Source organism: Mandrillus leucophaeus, unplaced genomic scaffold, assembly GCF_000951045.1.
Source record: "Mandrillus leucophaeus isolate KB7577 unplaced genomic scaffold, Mleu.le_1.0 Scaffold296, whole genome shotgun sequence".
NCBI lineage: Eukaryota > Metazoa > Chordata > Mammalia > Primates > Cercopithecidae > Mandrillus > Mandrillus leucophaeus.
In genome coordinates this window covers 3,132,026-3,150,818 of record NW_012103098.1, presented here as the reverse complement: position 1 = coordinate 3,150,818, position 18,793 = coordinate 3,132,026, and the positions used below count along the sequence as shown (strand labels likewise).

Below are 18,793 nucleotides of genomic sequence, written 5' to 3'. Positions count from 1 at the left end.
TTTTTTTTTTTTTTTTTTGAGACAGAGTCTCACTTTGTTGCCAGGCTAGAGTGCAGTGCTGCGATCTCCATTCACTGCAACTTGTGCCTCCCTGGTTCAAGTGATTCTCCTGCCTCAGCCTCCCGAGTAGCTGGGATTACAGGCACGCGCCACCATGCCCAGCTAATTTTTGTATTTTAGTAGAGATGGGGTTTCACCATGTTGGCCAGGATAGTCTCAATCTCCTGACCTCGTGATCCACCCACCTCGGCCTCCCAAAGTGCTGGGATTACAGGCGTGAGCAACCGCGCCCAGCCGGAATGTCAAAAAAGATGGGCCTTTTGCCTGCCCAGAGCTCACTGAGTAATGGCAGGTTTCCAAGAAGTCACAGTAACTAAGGGACAAATACTTGCAGGTTACTCTCCTTTCCTGTCATGGCTCAACCACCAGATGCCAAGTTGGGAAAAGGTGGTGGAGTCAGAGCAGCAGCAACAGCAGCAGAACCAACAAAGCCCTCAGCTCAGCAGGGGTCAGGACCAGAGCGCAGGCATTGGGAGCCCTGCAGATAAGGAGTGGAGTGCTAGCGCTCCCTCCCCAGACCAAGCCCCAGGAAGCTCCAGGGATGAAGCGAGTGATAAGCTATGTGGATCTGGAGTCCTTGTCCTCCCTAACAGTGCCTGTTTACCAAGAGGACCAAGCAGCTCCTGCTCCAGGTACCTTCCACAAAGCCTCCTGTTCCTCTGTCTAGCAGCCCAGGGCACTCAGAGGACAGCACAGAGAACACCTGGGCTCTGCTGTGGGCCAAAGCCAACATGTACTGTAAAAGAGACGGTCCACTGCTGACATGCTTCAGGGCCTAGCCTTGGAGGCTCCAGATCACTACGGGCCCTGCCAACCTTCCAGGCTCTCTCCTTCTCCCCAGCCCCAGTGCTCCTCAAACACCATGAGGTAGACAGAAAAGGTGCTCTCTTTCTCTATATTCTTTCTGCTGTCGCCTGCAGTGAGTTCTTAATTCAGGTATTTTCAATCTTTTTTTGGTTTTATATAAATTCATTTAAGGCTACAAATTTGCCTCTGATGACACCTTCAATAGATCCTGGAAGTTTCCAGTATGCAACATTTTCAGTCATTCCCTTCCAAATGTTTAGTTTCCACTGCAATTTCCCCTTCAGCCCATCGGTTGTTTGCGAGTGCATTCTAGAATTTCCAGGCTGGGCATGGTGGCCCACACCTGTAATCCCAGTATTTTGGGAGGCCGAGGCAGGAGGATCATTTGAGGTCAGAAGTTTGACACCACTCTGGTCAACATGGCGAAACCCTGTCTCTACTAAAAATACAAAATTAACCAGGTGCGGTGGCGTGCACCTGTAATTCCAGCTACTCCAGAGGCTGAGGCAGGAGAATCACTTGAACCTGGGAGATGGAGGTTGCAGTGAGCCGAGATCATGCCATTACACTACACCCTGGGTGACGGAGTGAGACTCTGTCTCAACAATAAATAAAATAAAATAAAGTTTCCAAACCATAGGTGCTTGAGGAGTCTCTTCTTATCATTGCCAGCAGCCAGATATGATACATGTTCTCGGAGACTGTTCTACCCTCATGATGGCTTATTCCTTTTATTTAATCAATCACTCTTCATGCATCAGGGTATCTACTTGGGGCAGGGATGTTGCCAAGTCCATCCTCTCCAAAGGCAAGACCTGTCTCTGGGTGTTTCTGCACACCCCTGAGGATTCCTCTAAGTAGCGGCTCCTGGCTGGGCCTTCAGCAGTGTGGATGCCAGCCTGTCCCCAGCCACCAGAGGTGTCCACCTGTGGGAAGCCCTGGTCTCCCTCTGACTCCAGGCCAGGTTCACCAGCAGGGACGCCTCACAGGTTCAGTAAGGACCTCCCTCCCTAACGTGAAAGACCAGGCAGAGTCTTCAGGGAGATGGTCCTGCTTCACCAGTCATGAACCCAGACGCAGCCTGGCCTCCCTGCTACTCTCCCTGCTGACCGGGCCATACCTGGCCCTGGAGCTTGGCTGGACCCACAGTCAGTCATTTTACCACACATCACCATCCGTTGCCAATTTCCAGACCCAAAAAGGACCCACATCACCTAGTTTCTTCAAACAACAAAGTATCAACAGAGAAAGTTTTTTTTTTTAAGGCAAAACAAAGGAGCCCATGGTGGTTAGATTTCACAGTCGTGCTGGCTCTCGCTCCACTGCTCTGGCAGCTCACGCTGACCTCGCTGCTCTCCTCATCCTCCTCACCTTCTCCCACCTGACTCTCGGAGGCCCCTGTGTGCCTGAACTCTGACTGCATGCCCACAACAGCTATGCTGGCAAACCCACCACCACCTCTCAAGAGTTGCAAAATCTTTTTTGTTGGCTCTCATATGCAGTCTTCCAGTGAACAAATAGGACTGTCACACCACATGCCCCTCAGTCAGAGGTAAAAGCAGAGTGGACATCACACAGAGAATGGAACTGGGGAGGCCCAACAGGCCTCTGGGGTGAGTGCTGCGGTCTCCGACCCCTGTGCTCAGGCAGAGAAACAGCAATCCAGCCCACTGGGATGCTTCTTCCAGAGCCCCACCAGGAGGCTCCTGTACTCACTTACCAGGGTCTGCTGTGAGCTGGGCTCTCGTGGCTGAGTAGGGCCCATAGGAGGCCATCATAACTCCACGGATGGGGAGTAACCTCCTGGCCCTGGCTGAAGACACCTGCTCCCAGCCCTCATCTTTGGGCTGCTGGCAGGGGACAGAGGGCCAGGCCGACCTCTTGGTTTCTCAGGGTGAAGTAAATGAGCCGTTCTCTCTCTGCATGTCCTCTCACCTCTCACAGGAGGTGTCCAACCACCCAAGCCAGGTGTGACCCTCCTGAGCATCAAAACGGTCCTCCAAAATGCCTAGACAGGAGCTACAGAGCTCTCACAGAAACAAGGGAGGGGCAGCCCACTCCCAGAGCTGCCCTCCACCTGGGGTGGCCAGAGGGATGGCCCACTGGCCCAGCCACTGTCACACGGCTACCTCCCCTCCTTGAGGGTGCGCCCCCTTTGCTGCTGCTTTCCCAACCTCAACCTAGGGCCCAGCATGGCGCAAGCACCCCGTAAGCACCAATGGGTCCCCTACTCTGAGCCTGCAAGTTCCCACCAACTAAGCCTCCAAGCATAGCCCTGAACACAGACAGCAGCGCCTCTGCAAGTCTGGGTCCAGGGCAGGGGCTGCTCATCCACACGGGGTCGGGGGGGAGGGTGGCGGGGGCGCATGGCACCGCGTGCAGCTCAGTCACTCTACAGCAAAACACACACCAACTGCACAGCCACAAGCACCAGATTTAACTCCCCACCCACAACCCGCCCACCATCCTCTCCCAAATAGCTCTACAGAACTTAAACCAAGTAAGTGTGGCTCAGGATTATGTTTCAGAAAATACAGAAAGATAAATCTGTATTTCTAGCACACTGCCCCCCACGCTTGCCACACATGGGGCTGTGAGGGCCTCACATGGGGCATGAGGCTCTGAACAACAGTGGTAGTTGGTAGGGAAGCCCTTCCCTCTCCTGACCAATGTTCCTTTCTATAAAATGAGGCGGCGAGATGGGATGATGAGGCTCCATTGCAGCTCTGACAACCCAAGTCTGTATGACATCCAGTGAGAGGCAGGGACTCCCTTTCCTCCTGCCTAACGTCACAGTCGTGTCATACCCCCTGACCAAGACTTCCCAGAGCTCAAATAGGGCACTGGCACCAGTGCCACCACGCGGGTTTCCTGATCCACCAGCCATCCTCCAGGAGTCAGGCCCTCGAGATGACTGGAAGGACAGGCCTGACAAAGGGCAGTGCACATGGACATGTACACCAAGGCACTCGGCAAAGCAAATGCATGAGGGCAGCTGGTGGGGACACCGAGTCTGGGTCGGGGAGTCTCCCCAGCCCACCACCAGGGGACAGATTCCAGGAGCTGCGTGACGAAAGAAGTCAAAGCAAAATGTTCTGGGGAGACAACAACCCTAAGCAAAAGTAAAAGCCAGGTGAACCCATGAGAGATTCCGAAGGTGCGCAGGAGAGGAAACACGCTTGCCTCCAACCCCGGGGCAGAGGCCACAGCCCCATGCCGGGAATGGGGCAGCTAAGGCACCAGACACCCCCACGGACCTGTTTTCCTGATAAACAGACTGCCCACCCACTCAGCATCACCAGGACCGTGTCCACAACAGAAACTTCTAATGCCCTTTTAAAGAGCTCTCACCTAAAATGGCATTGTGTCATTTTCCGTGAGCTCAAGTGGAAAGTGATTAACATCTATGAGGACCTACTGTGTCTGGTGCTGGGAAATTTAGACATGTCCTCTCCTACCATGAGGCAGACAATGGGATGCCAGTCTCACAGATAAGAATAGAGGCTCAACAAAGTCAAGGTCTTGCCCAGTGTCACAGAAAAAGAGGCAACACTGGAATCATCTGACCCAGTGCCCAAGCCCATTCCTCCCCTCCTGAAGCTCAGGCTGTTTCAGATAAACAAGATGGGAGAGGACCCACGGTTTTTCAAAACCGGAAATGGGTGGGTACAAACTGTTTGTTCCTAAAAATACTGGGGTTTTCCTGAGAAAGCTAAGTATCATCCCCACCAGACAAGGCTGTGTAACCTCCCCAGCTGAACACATCCCAGCACTTGGCCTCAATCAAAGATGTTTGCAAAGGTGACTGTGCAGGCTCTAGTGTTCCCAGGGCAAAGGATGCGGAAGGAGGGCAATGCACCATACCCTGCAGGCAGCACCTCCCCCATCTGTCCACTCTCCTCTCAGGGTGGGCAGATTTGAGAGGCAGAGGGCCCTTTGTCAACCCGAGTCCCCCCAAGCCAGGACTGCAGGAGAGAAGCACCAGAATTCTTCAGGGCCACAATAAACTTGTAACCAACATCCACCCCTGCTATGGTGTGAATGTTTTTGTCCCCACCAAAATTGATATTGAAATTGAATCCCCAGCCAGGCATGGTGGCTCACGCCTGTAATACCAGCACTTTGGGAGACCGAGGAAGGTGGATCACTTGAGGTCAGGAGTTCAAGACCAGCCTGGCCAACATGGTGAAACCCTGTCTCTACTAAAAATGCAAAAAATTAGCCGGGTGTGGTGGCGTGTGCGTGTAATCCCAGCTACTCAGGAGGCTGAGGTGGAAGGATCGCTTGAACCCGGGAGACGGAGGTTGCAGTGAGCCAAGATCGCGCCACTGCATTCCAGCCTGGGCGACAGAGTGAGACTCCATCTCAAAAAAAAAAAAAAAGAAAGAAATTGAATCCCTGAGGTAACAGCGTTGTGGCCTTTGGGAAGTGATTGAGACACAAGGGCTCCGCCCTCACGAAGGGGATTAGGTGCACTCACGAAAGGGCTTGACAAAGGGAGTTTGGCCCTTTCCGCCCTTCCACCTTCTCCATGTGAGGACAGTGTTACTCCCCTCAGATGACGCAGCATTCAAGTCCCATCTCAGAAGCAGAGAGCAGACTTCCCCAACGCTAGTACCTTGATCTGGGACTTCCAGCATCTGGAACTGAGAACTTTCTGTTCTTGATAAGTTACCCAGTCTCAGGTATTTTACTACAATAGCACAGAACAGACTAAGACAACCCCTTACTCTCACAAAGTGAGCCTGCCCAAACAAAAGGCCTCTCAAATGGGCCGATGTGTGCCACTCATGTGCTAGAGAGCCACCAAACCACCTGCACGCTGATGCCTGGCTGATGAGCTGCCCTCAACACCAGCACACAGGTCCAGCCCAGGAGACCCAGGACTACACTGGGTGATCCTCATCTTAGCCGGCACTTGGCAAGTTCCTCTGTCCTGGCGCTCTCTGTACCTTAGGAGACAACTGAAAGGTACATTGGGGTGAGTCTGGCCTCAACTCAGACAATAGAGTTGCAGCCCAACAGCACTGCACCCTGACCCTCCTTTCTCTATCCCGAACCTCCCCCACAGTTTCCCCAGAGGGCTTGCTGGGGCCCTTTTCCTGGCACCTGCAGAGCCCCCACACTCGGGTCAAGGTCTGCCTCATCCCACAGCAGCTCTCTGTGGCTGACCTCACTGCTGCTCACCCCCAGCCTACACTGTCCACTTCTCAGATGCAGAAATGGAAGCACAAGGGAGTTGCTGCCCCACTGGCCCTAAGACTCAGTGGCCCTCTCTCCCACAGCTCTCCCAAGCCAACTCTGAGGACACAGCAGGTCCTCTGCATCCAAACCAAAGTTTCATGGGGCTCCCTTCTGCTGGATCAGAATGGGGTCATGTAGCAGCGAGATGGGGACACAAGCCAACATAAGCCTGCTGGTTCCCTACCCAGACCTGTGAGCTAAACACAAGAGTGACATCTGTGGGAGTTATGTGGATCTCATGAAGACAGATTAGACTGGTGGTTACCAGGGCTGGGATAGGGAAGGGGAGCCAGGGAATGAAGGGGTGCAAAAAAGAGAATATAAATATATTTATTACCACTGAACTGTACACTTAAAAATGGTAAAGATGGTGAATTATATACATATACGTTACCCCAATAAAAACAAATAAATAAGAACAAGGTCGGATGCAGTGGCTCAGGCCTATAATCCCAGCACTTTGGAAGGCGGAGGCAGGTGGATCACCTGAGATCAGGAGTTTGAGACCAGCCTGACCAACATGATGAAACCCCATCTCTACTAAAAATACAAAAATTAGCCGGGTGTGGTGGCGGGTGCCTGTGTAATCCCGGCTACTTGGGAGGCCTCAGCCTCAAGCAGGAGAATCACTTGAACCCAGGAGGCAGAGGTTGCAGTGAGCCGAGATCGCCCCACTACACTCCAGCCTGGGCAACAGGGCGAGACTCTGTCTCTGAAAGAATGAATGAATGAATGAAACAAGAGTGAAATTACAAATGGAATTTTAAAAGTCATATGTACATGTGATAGAAATTGCATAGACGCAGGTACTTGTCCCAGCTCTGGCACACTAGGAGTCACAAGACGCCCTACTAATCCAGACAGCTCTCATTTTCACCACCTGGACTCAAAAAAAAAAAAATGCTTTCCAACCTGCCATCTTCCTTATCCATAGGACAGAAGCCTCAGGCACCCGAGACCCACTCAGGAGCCCCGGGCTGCTCAGCCACACAGTTCAGGAAGTGGCTGATAGCAGCTGCGCTCCATCAAGCCCTTGGCCACCAGGATCCCACCACATTGCCACCTCCCGGAACAGAATGTGAAAGTATGTAGTCACCAAAGAACCAGCTGCACATCTTCCTGGAAGGTCTGGGTGAGTGGGAGCCCATGAGGACTCTACACCTGCTGCAGAGTGCCCAGGCGGAACCCAGCCCCTTTGTCAGCAGGCCCCTGTGATGTGGCCCCCCAGCCAGGCCCTCAACAGTCATGAACATCCTTGGAACCAGTTGCATGACAACACAGGCCCAGCCCCTACGGATTTCCACCCCCAGCTGGAGCAAAGCCGCCTCTGATCCTAGCCACAGATCTCCATAAGCACTAGGTATTCTGCCCAGTCAGTGGACCCTGTATCTCAACCAAATGCCCAAATTAAGGCTGCTTAATTGCACTATGCTCCCTTAGGAAGCCACCATTAGCTGACTCTGTGTTTTGGAGGGTTTTCTGTTTTGAGACAGTGTCTTGCTTTGTCACCCAGGCTGGAGTACAGTGGCACAATCACAGATCACTGCAGCCCTAGCTTCCCAGGCTCAAGCAATCCTCCCACCTCAGCCTCCCCCCAAAGTGCTGGGATGACAGGCGTGAGCTACCGCACCTAGCCCATTAGCTGACTCTGAGTCACTCCAAACCCAGGGGCAGAGCTAAGCATGACAAGGAGCCACAACAAACCCTGGCAGACCTGGGTCCCGGGGTGCCAGGCTGTGGTATGGAGGTGAGCTGGTCTTTGCTGGAAGTAAATAAGGCCTTCGCTTGGGCATCCCTGCCCCATACGTGCTAACACACTCACACCCCTACCTCAGCCTTCAGCCTGGCTCTTCAATTATGCTGCTGCACATCATTAGTAAGGACCCCAAAAGAAAGCTCTCTCAAGGCAGCAACCCACACTGCAGGTGGGAGGGGCACAGGAACTGGGCCAGGTTTGTCCGCAGCGGGACCTTTCAACCCAGGCCAGTATTGAGTTGCCACCACCAGTTGGAGTGCATGGTTGGTCTGACCATGGGTCTTAAAGAGGAGGGATGGGAGAGAATCAACCTCTAGAAAGGAGCAAGGATTAAAGCAAGTGCAGAGGTAGGGGCAGAGTCAGGGTGGCCCTGGGCAATTTGTCTTCTGGAATCAGTTTGCAGAACCCTGAGCAAGCCAGGCCCAGGGGTTCCTACACCTGGATACCTGAAGTGCCCCACAGAGGGGCTGGGTGTCATCAGTATCCCAAGACAAAGAGCCCCTAAAACTTGTGGTAAATCAATCCTGAGTTCCTGTATTTGATAGGGAGTTTAGGGGGCTGGGAGCAGAAAATAATTCAAGGCTCATACCCTGACTCCCACCTTCATCTGAGCTGTACCCTGGGAGATGGGCAGGGCCTACCCACCTTCACCTGCCCTCCAAGTACTTCCTAAGATTCAGCCTACCTCTCAGCCAGCCTAACTTGTCTCATGCTGCCTTCAGCTCTGTCAGCCTCCCTGTGGAGTCCCCCTCTGCCCAGGCCAGGAAGCCCAGGAAGTAGAGCTATAACATCCATTTCCTATCCCCGGTGCCCAGACCCATGAGCTAGAGAGCCGATGATGAATGAACAAACAGACAGATGGCAAAATGAACAGAGGTCGGTTCGTTTCTTGACTTCTCCTTTCCTCTGGGCATTGTGAGCCTGGTGCCCTGAAGAAGAAATGACCCAGCCCTATCCACACCCCAAACCATCAGCTGTCCCTCGGCCAGGTTCCCATTTCTCTAGGTTTAACAGCAGACAAGTGACCACACAAGGGAATGCGCCATGGTCCTTGCTTCACTTCCCAGAGAGAACAATGTCGATAGCTTTCGTTTACGTGCCGGATGCGATGCCAGAACACCAGGAATGACATTTTAGATTTTAGATCCCACATTCAAGTGTTCTCAGACTAAGCGTGAGTTAGCTATTTAAGGAACACTCACAAAAAGAGGTGATCACTTGATAGGCATCTGTTTCAAACTGTTTCTGAGTTTTTTTTGTTTTTTTTTTTTTTTTTAGGGGAGCAGGAATGGTAGCAGCATTCACATGATTTGCAAATGCCCTCCTGGGCATAAGATCCCAAACAGTAACACACGAATCTGAATAACTGGCTTGTCCAAGGGCTTGGCTCGTGAACAGGCTTACACCAGGGCCAGCAGCCACCCGCCCTGGATGTGTTGGCCTAGGGAGAACAGGCCCACTAGTCCTGCGCACTGGATATGTCTCTGACAGGGAAGGCAAGGGGTCACAAGGCTGGGGGCAGCAAGCAGCCTCCAGGCCCTGAGGAACCAGAAGAAAAGGCCTATGACCTCAACCCCTAGTCATAGTCAAATGGCCCCCAGGTGCCCTAACTCAGATGGCAGTGGAAACACAAACAACAGCTCAGAAAGCACCAGGCTAGACACCTCACACCTAGCTGATGGTCTAAGACACATAAGCACCCCCAGGGCCTCCCTCAGCCTGGTAGGCAGATTAGAGACAAACTTGAATTCAATGGACTCCAGACCTCCCATCCCAAGTGGGCATAGTGACTACACCTCAATAGGAGAAATTCTGACAACTGCTCTGGTCACGAAGGCTCAGACACTACTTCCTAGTCGGAGTATTAGATGTGAAAGGCCCGGAGCCAGGCCAGCTCCTGGGGAGAACTGCATGTGGCCTACTCCCCACAGCCGGCCCCCAGGGGCCCAGCCCACCCAGGGAGACCAGGGAACTGGCTGCTTTGAAGCTCACTCAGAAAGGAGGCCTCTGCTTCCTTGATTCCATTCCAGGAATTCTCAAACAACAAACATAAACAGGATTTCCCTTCTTCGGTTCAGCCTCTGCAAGACACCTGAGGTTGCCTCAGTCTCCAGACACATTGATGTCTGCCAGTCCGAGGGTCTCCAGAAAACCCCGATGTCAACTCAGAGCATGGGTTCCAAGGCTCAACTCAACCTCTGGACCAAGGGATAGCTGAGGCCATTAGGGGATAGATTCCATTCAGGCCCCTAGGGGTCAGCTTGCTAACCATGCCCAGATACAGCCCCCAACCCCTGACCAATTCAACTCTTATATATCCTTCTCAGCTGCACCAGTCCCAGGCCCAGCAATCTGCCCAGGTCACAGGGAAAGGCCTCCATCCATCTCCCTGCAGGCTGTGTGGGTGACAAGCCTGTTTCTGCATCTTGCCCACTGCCCAGACTGTGAGGGTACCACCACTCCACACCACTCAGCACCCGGCCGACACCTCTCACCTGATGCCCGTGGAGTGTGTAGAGCAGCCGGCCCTCCATCAGGTCCAGGATCTTCAGGGTCGAGTCACTGGAGGCCGTGATTAGGTAGTTTCCCGACGGGTGGAAAGAGAGCCCGTTCACTGCAGCACTGTGCACTAGGGGAAGGACATCAGTCAGGTGCTGGCTGGGAGGCACAGGGAGCACAGCTGAAGCCCGGGACAGGCAATCAGGGCCAACTGAGGCTCAGCACAGCCCTGATGGGGCTGGGTCAGGATGGTCATTGCTCAAAAGAGCTGTGGGGAACCCAACAAGGATTTCCCAGGAGAGGGGCACAATCAAAGAACAGGAAAAGGCCCATTCAGAGCCAAGGGCAGGCAGTAGAAGACAGGAAGACAGAAACGGATGCAAAAACCAGAGGCAGCAGACGATTCCTCCATCCTCTCCCACAGCAAGCGGTCAAGCTGGAGCAGAATAGAGCACTCAAACATACAAACATAGCCTTTGGTCTATCTGATATATTCTTTCTTTAAAGAAACCAAATGGAAAATAAAACCCTTGAAATGTCAATACAATGCCACTGCCATACAGGGAGGGCATGTGTGGGGGCAGATGAGCAGAAAGCTAAGACACTTTTAGGAACCAGTCAGGACTACGTTCCAACCCCAAGCCTCCTGCCTGCGCTCACCCCATGACCTTTTTTGAGAGACAGAGTCTCACTCTGTCGCCCAGGCTGGAGTGCAGTGGTACGATCTCAGCTCACTGCAGTCTCCGTCTCCTGGGTTCAAGAGATTCTCCTGCCTCAGCCTCCTGAGTAGCTGAGAGTACAGGTGTGCCACTCTGTCCAGCTGATTTTTGTATTTTTAGTAGAGCTGGGGTTTCCCCATGTTAGCCAGGTTGGTCTGAAACTCCTGACCTCAGGTGATCCGCCTGCCTCGGCCTCCCAAAGTGCTCAGATTACAGCCATGAGCCACCACATCCATCCTGAGCAAGCATCTTGACTACACTGAGCCTCAATTTCTCCATCTGTACCACAGCACCCATGTGTAAGGGGTGCTGTGGGGATGCTACTAAGTTAAGCACATGAGGCCTTTGCAGAGTGAGCCATCCAATGCCAACACGGATGTTCCTCTCCTTTGCCCTCTATGTTCCATGTAACCCCAGGTCCTGCCACGTCACCTACTCAACAGCTTGGCCCTGTCCATGACTCTCTTTTCCCTATCATCCCAGCCTAACCCCACCATCTTTTCTGGTGTCCCTCACACTCTAAGATCCGGCCACCCCAGCTGTGTCAATTCCCCCAGTCACAGAACTTTTTTACTCCTTGTTTCCAGTGGGCCTGGGAGACTCTTGCCCTCCCCTTTCCCTGATCTTAAAGCTTAGTACTGGAAGCTACCTCCTCCAGGAAGCCTCCCCTGGCCTCCCGATTAGGGCAACCCCCTTCATTTGTCCTTCCAAAACACCATAAGCCTGCCATCGGTTCACTCGTCACATTTACATGCAACTATCTGACTCACATCTGGATCTCCCATGAGACCATGAACTCCATCAGGCAGGGGCGGTGTTGAGTCCCTGGCTCCCAACTCAGTGCCTGGCACCGAGCAGGACTCAGAAAGTGGTTGGTGAGCAGGTGCTTAAGCTGGGTATCCAGAAGCTCCAGCAGGTTACACAACCCTCCCTCAAGGCCAAGAGCATATACTAGGTGAAGCTGGGGGCAGACCTGGGCAGTCTACATGCGGACAGAGAAACTCCACAGCCAACGCATGGATCAGCTGCATCACAGCCTCCTAGGGTGGCTTCTGAGGAAAACCCCAGTGTCTTTCTTCCCATTACCACAGGCCCGATGTGGAAAACCAGTGGGGCTAAAATAACCATGACCCTGCCAAGTCAGAATTGCCACCAACATAAAGGCAGACTCAAAACCAACCATCGTCTTAGCACTGAGAGGCTGCAAGAACTACTGGGTTGGTAAACACACCCAACACGAAACGGCCCTCAACAAGGCCCACAGGGTGCACACAGTCCCTCAGATGCCAGCCCAGCTGATGTGCTGATGTGCCGGGGAGTCTGGATACATGTTACCAGGCACACTTAGGGGGAGACAGCCAAGGTTTTACGTAACATGGTATTTATATCTGAACAACACCCTCCAAGTGCCAGGATCTCCAGAAGGCAGCCTGGAGAGGGACCAGTGGGGTCTCTGAAGCCAGCTCTTGGGGGCAGATTTCAGAGATCGCCCCCACCACAAAGTCTGCACTGGGATGAAGGCCACCCCCACACCTCCTTGACCAGAAGCTGGCAGAGGAACAGCCGGTGGCAGGATGGTGCAGAAGGGAAGGCATGCTCAGGGAGCTCTGGGCTTCCCAGCACCACCAGGGTGGCAGGGTCAATGTATTGATGCCACACCAGGGGCCCCCACCTGGTCAAGTCCATCCAAGGGAAAGAATCTCTCCCAGAGGAAGGGCAACAGAAGCCCCACTCCACGTAAATGTCAGGAATACCCAAGCCTGGGTAGAAACACCTAGAACCATTTACTCCAGAAGAGGGACTGGCCTGGCATACCAGGCTTTGGGGGATGCCCCAGACACCAGGACCCACCCCACCTTTCCCCACTTGCTCTCCTGCCTCATCCACTGGCCACGCCAGCCTCCACTCTCACTCCTCCTGCCTCTGTGGAGGTGGTGGAGAGTGGGTAGTCTATGGAGGCGTCATTGTAAGAATCACCCCTGCACGAGAGTCTACCATGGAGGCTAGGCTGCCCCATGAGGGCATGAGCCTTCAGTCATGATGCCTTGAGCGCCAAATGTCTGAGAATGATCCACTTTTTGTCAAGTCCAAGGCCGCAGGCCTCTTCTTGGCTCCATGGCAGATATCAGTGATGACACACACTGCCACCTGGATGGCAGCTGTGAGCTTGTGGCTCTTATCCCATCTCCACCCCAAAGAGAGAACCCTGACTCCAGGTCAGAGATACACCAACATCAAACTTCTACAGATCCTCAGGGGCCCAGGGACGAGGCCACCACAGCCCCTGCTCCCAAATACCAAGAACTAGTCATAGCTTGTGGGCAGCAGGTGGCCTAAGCAGAGACCTGAGTACACCCACTCCATGCTACTCTGCATGTAGAGGCCTGGGCAAATCTAGGCCCACTACCTGATGGGCTCCAAACCAGCCAAGGGCCCAGAGAAAGCCTGGGTGCCCAAGCAGGAGGTACCTCTCTGGAGGAGACCATGCCAGGGCCAAGCCCCACCCTAACATCCTTCCACAAAAGGACCACTCATTTTCCCCAAGGTGGTCTCTTGCGATGTGCAACTGGTGTTACCAGTGACACGGTGGCTCTGGGTTGACAAGAGGCTTTGGATTCATACCACAAAGGTTCTCTGATACCAGCAGCAAAGGACACCTAAAACACTCCTCTTTTTAAATGCCGTGTAAATGCTCACTTCAGGACGGTGGGAGAGTAGGTTGGCTAGACCAGGTGGGACAGCACCACTGTACCCCAATCAACCCTTTTAGTCTCAAAACACCAATTACAGGATACAGCCCTGCCCTGCTAGCTGCAACCACTTAAAACCCTCCAGCTGGGCACGGTGACTCATGCCTGTAATCCCAGCAGTTTGGGAGGCCGAGGTAGGAGGATTGCTTGAGCTCAGGAGTTCAAGACCAGCCTGGGCAATACAGTGAGACCCCAATCCCATCTCTGAAAGAAAAAAAAAAAAAAGACAAAACCCTCCATGACCATGTATGAGGCCAGGCAGGGGTGCAGGGGTGCACTAAAGACCAATGGACAGAGAGCGTGGGACTCTATGAGTTCTTAGCCCTGCTGACAGCCAGCCAAAGAGACCACCTCTCCCAAGGAGCCTGGGGAGTAAATGACTAGAGTCACTGAAGTGCAAGGAGCGCAGCGTGAGACGGTCAACAGAATGCCAGACTCAAAGGCCCTGAGTTGGGGACTCAGACCCACAGCTGTGTGACTGTGGGCTGCATGCTCTGCATCTGTGAAATGGAGAGTAGACCTACCTTGCTGGCCACTCAGGCCTGTCACTGGATAATGGACCTGCACGTGCTATAAGCCACGAAGCACATTACAGGTTCTGGGATGGGGGCTGCTGCTCAGATGCCTGAACAGTCTTAACGTGGGCTCAGAGCATATGGAGCTAACCCATCACCACGGGGATTGGCATTCAAAGGGTTCCACCAGTCCATCAACTCCTTGCTGAATTGAGAAATCAGAACTGCTCTCTGCAGTGATAGGCTAGAGCCAAGAAACTCCTTGTCTGGCAGGAGAGTCAGCCAGCGCAAGACAAATGGCTCCAGCTGCCTCCAATAGCCCCACACCCCAAGCAGGCTTCAACTCCAACCCTAGCGGGAACAGGAAGTGCCCTCATAGAGCACAACCATGGATGGCTGGACACAAGCAGGTTGGGGCTTGCTAGCCACACACTGCAGTATCATTAACCAAATCCTCTCACAAGAGCCCATCAGCCTCCAACACCAGAAGGCCATTCTGGAAGTGCCTGCTGCCCATCCAGAGTCACTAGGGGAGACACTGAATGACACTGTGTCCGTAGATTTCCCTTGGGTTTCCTAGGGATCAGGGACAGAAAGCAGATCAGGCATCTTTTGCCAGAGTACTGGGAGCCCTTCCTGGGGAATGAGCCTACAAAGAGATTCTACTGCACCTATCGGGGTGGGGGAGCCACTTGGGTAAAGGGTTTCCCCTTAGTTTCAGCTAGAGGTTTTCTGGGGAGCCCCAAGACCAGAGCAGACCTGGTCATGTCCTCCCGTCAGGAGAGGATGAGAGGTATGTTCCCCCTACCCAGGGAGCTCAGATCAACCTGGCTCACTGCACCCCTAAGGGTCAGCCTAGAGGCTATGGGATGAGTCTGCTATCCTGTGAACACCCACTACTGGCCATGGCATTGAGCAGGGAGCCCAGGGGGAACCGGCTGTGTTTATGGGCACTCCAAATCCCGCTAAGCCTCCAATCTACACTAGGGATGGCTTAGGGATGAGACACTGCAGGCCCACTGAGAGGGTGTCATAAGAGGCAAGGCCAGAAGCAGACTGCAATCTCCCAGCAGGGCCTGTCAGCCCACACACTCAGCTCCACTCAGGACTTGGCCCCTGGGGCTCATCTGAGTCCACCCACACCTCCCCAACCCTGCCATCATGGAGATCCACCCCTGCCCTCCACCAAGCCTGCTTCCTCCAGGACCCCAGCTCCCTCTCCCCAGTACCCACCACTCCTCGGCTGCTCTGCATCGCTCCACCTCCTGACAACCCTCTTCACGAGACCCCACTCTCCTTCGCTCTCCAGCCTCTGCCCTCCTCAGCTCTCCCATGCTGGGAGACGGGGCTCATACCTCTCACTCTGGCTGCTTTGTGGACCTTTATCTTCTGTGGCCCCCTCAATTATAGGGGCTCAGAATGTGACCTCAGCCATTCTCACATCCCAGATCCCTGGGTCCAGCTGGCCCCTCCACCCCAACAGGGTCAGTTTCTCTGCTTCTACTCAATCTCTGCAACCCATCCCCGACTCTGATGCCAGCCCCCACTTTGATACCAGGCACAGCCAGACACCTACCCATCACTGGGGCACATGGGGCACACCAGCCCCCAGCCCCAGCAGACTCTGGACACCGCTATCCTCTAAGATGTCCTTCTTCCCTTCATACCTTAAATGATGAGGCCAGTCCTGGCACTGCCAATCAGGCCACATCTTTGGGACCCTGAGCTGGAGATGGCATCTGAGGCCCTTCCCAGAGGGCATCTGCTGTTATACCCATGAACACCAGGCCCAGGCTCCTGATCCATCAGAGATGGGCCTGGACCCTGCCAGGGTCACCTAGAGATCCTCTCCACCCAGTGTCAGGACTTATGTAGCACAAACCACATACCCAGTCCTGTGTTATAATCCTTATATGGTTTTTCCCATCAGAGCCTCACAAAGCCATGAGGAAGGCCTATCGCCACCCCCTTTACAGAAAGGAACCCAAGCATGTGCTCCTGACCGCTGTCCTGCCTCATCGCCTTCCACTCCCATCTCTCCCTGTCTAAGTCCTCCCTCCTCTGCACCTGCCCATGTTCCCCAGGCAGCTGTGCAGATGTGCCCCATCCCCGAGCTCCAGCCCTTCACTCAGGCCTGGCCCAGAGCAGAAGGCTGAAGGAGGGATGGGAGAGGTATGGGCTCCAAGTGGAGGCAAGTCCCACTGCTTTTCTATTCCAGAAGCCTCTGTCTGAAAGAGCATTGGTAACAAACCCCAGGGTTTCCTGTGCGGGGCGTGGGGCAGGGAAACAGGTTCTTGCGGCTGGCCCCTGCCACCTGGTGGTGCTGTAGGGTACTACAGGCCTTAACCAACCAGGATGGCCTCACCAGACCAAACAGGACCAAGACAGTGTCATTGTCATCATCACTAACGTTGTATCTCCTTCCCCTCATTTTGTGCCAGCCACTCTCTCAATTCTTGATATGAAACAACTCATTAACCCTCCCAACACCTCCTGTGAGACAGGCCCCATTATTGTCCCAGAGGCCCCACAGAGTCAAATGACCTGCCCAACATCACACGGCCAGGAATGCTTTAAAAGCTGGCTGCGGAGCCCACTCTCCACCATGTGCTTTTCAAGACTAGGATCTTCTCCCCATTCTGGAAAGGCGTGCTCACCTCCATTACCCCAAAGAAAGTGCTGTCCTTGAACACCAAGAGTTAGCTAGGAAGGGTGTGCGTGTGGCAGGGGTAGGGGTAGAGTGGGGGGTGGTGGTGTCGGAGCCCCACACCTGTGTCCAGCCATGTACTTCCCATTTCAGATGTGGTTTATGGAAGCAAGCCCAAGAACTTTAAGCTTAGTCCCAGGTTAACGACCATGGTTCTTCAAACAACTCCAGCTCTGCCTTCCTTCCTGGTCTCTCCCTGGTCCAGTCTCACTTATCTCTGTTTTGTCAGCTGCACAATTCCCAATTTCTCCAGTGACCCCTCACCAGCTCCCTTCCCTGAGCCCATCCTTGGAACTGGGGTGCCTCGTGGCCCTGCCCACTCATACTTGCTCTCAGGCCAGTTCCCTACCCAATACTCTCAGCTAACTCATCCTGGGCATGTCTAAGTCTGCCCTCGCCCTCCAACTCCCACCTGGAACCTTGCATGAGCCCATGTCCACTGCCTGCCACCCTGCCTTCCAAGGGCTACCATCCTGGGCCTGGCCCCTAGCTAAGTCAACCCTCCCTACGACTCTACATCTGTGGAGGACACTGTAAGACCAGAGGTGGCCATGGTCCCACCAATGCTGGCCTCTACTGACAGCCCTGTTCCCTTTACCACAGGTCAAGGGCTGTCACCTTGGCCCTGGAGGGCAGAGCCTCCATCACCAGGAAAGGCAAGTGGCATGCCCCTGAGAAGTGGTCCTCAAGCGAAGCCCTGGCCAGAGCCGCAGTGAGGACTCCCCATCTGGCCCTGCAGTACGTGTGAGACTCTGCCACTTCAGAGGTGGGCATCGAAGGCTCAGTGGAAGCCAGGTAGCACCAGGCTCCATCTCCTGGCCAAGGTTCCAAGCCAGGCCAGCCAGGGCACAGACTCTCACCCCTGGAATCCTAACAGACCCAGGATACCTTCCTGCCCAAGGCCATCCCAGTCCCATTTAAGCACTACAGCACAGAACAACATCCAACACCAGCACAGTCCCACTAGGGCTGCCCTCAGGCCCAGGAGGCTGTTCACCACTCACAATGATAATGCTGCAGCAGCCGGTGAGTCCGCACATCCCACACCTTCACTGTGTTGTCCATGCCGGCAGCGGCAATGCATGTTCCACTGGGGTGGAAGTCCACGTAGGTGACAAAGCTGGAAAGACAGGGGCCACTATGCACTATAGGAGGTCTGCTCTGGTTCAAGATGGACCCAGAAACATTTAGTGCTTTCCCATCCCTGTGTCCTGCCCATGCTGGTCCCTTGACCCAGACACCTCCTTTCTGTCACATTTGTTTACCAGGTGGCCAAGGGAGAGCAAGAAGAAGTAAAAGGTGAGAACAGTGGCCAGCAACAAACTAAGGTGGACTGACCAGGGAGCACATCCCACCACCCATTTTAAATACAAGTTGAGAGGGCTATCTTCAAACCCAAAAGTCAGCCAGGCTCCACTGGGGTTTTCAAAGTTGGAACTGGTACCTTTCCCAGGGGTGGCTGCGGGGCAGATCCTGCCACCTGAGGCACAGGTGGGAAGGTCCAGCAGGGCTACAGGGCCACTGGCCCACCCCTCTCTAGAAGACAGGCCAAGAACCCTCACTACACCCATATGTGATTCCCAGGCTGGTATCACATCCAGCTCTCAAGGAGCCCTTGTGGCTCCCAGCCCAACGAAGGAGGGCAGAAGCTGGGGTCTCTACTCAAATGCGGGCACCTCTCTCTCCTGATGATGTGGCACAACATGAACAGCCACCACCTGCTACAAGAACCCAGT

At 54.0% G+C, this 18,793-nt stretch overlaps 1 protein-coding gene across 3 annotated transcripts in view; it reads right to left on the bottom strand.

Moving 5' to 3' along the window:
- The window catches only part of POC1A (POC1 centriolar protein A), an 80,911-nt gene that overhangs the window by 53,878 nt on the left and 8,240 nt on the right, over nucleotides 1-18,793 (bottom strand). For all 3 annotated transcript variants that reach the window (XM_011986237.1, XM_011986239.1, XM_011986238.1), the window contains exons 6-7: nucleotides 18,062-18,177; nucleotides 10,363-10,496 (exon numbers count right to left, since the gene is read on the bottom strand). In XM_011986237.1, coding sequence (XP_011841627.1) covers nucleotides 10,363-10,496; nucleotides 18,062-18,177 — 250 coding nt within the window. The remainder of the gene's footprint in view (nucleotides 1-10,362; nucleotides 10,497-18,061; nucleotides 18,178-18,793) is intronic.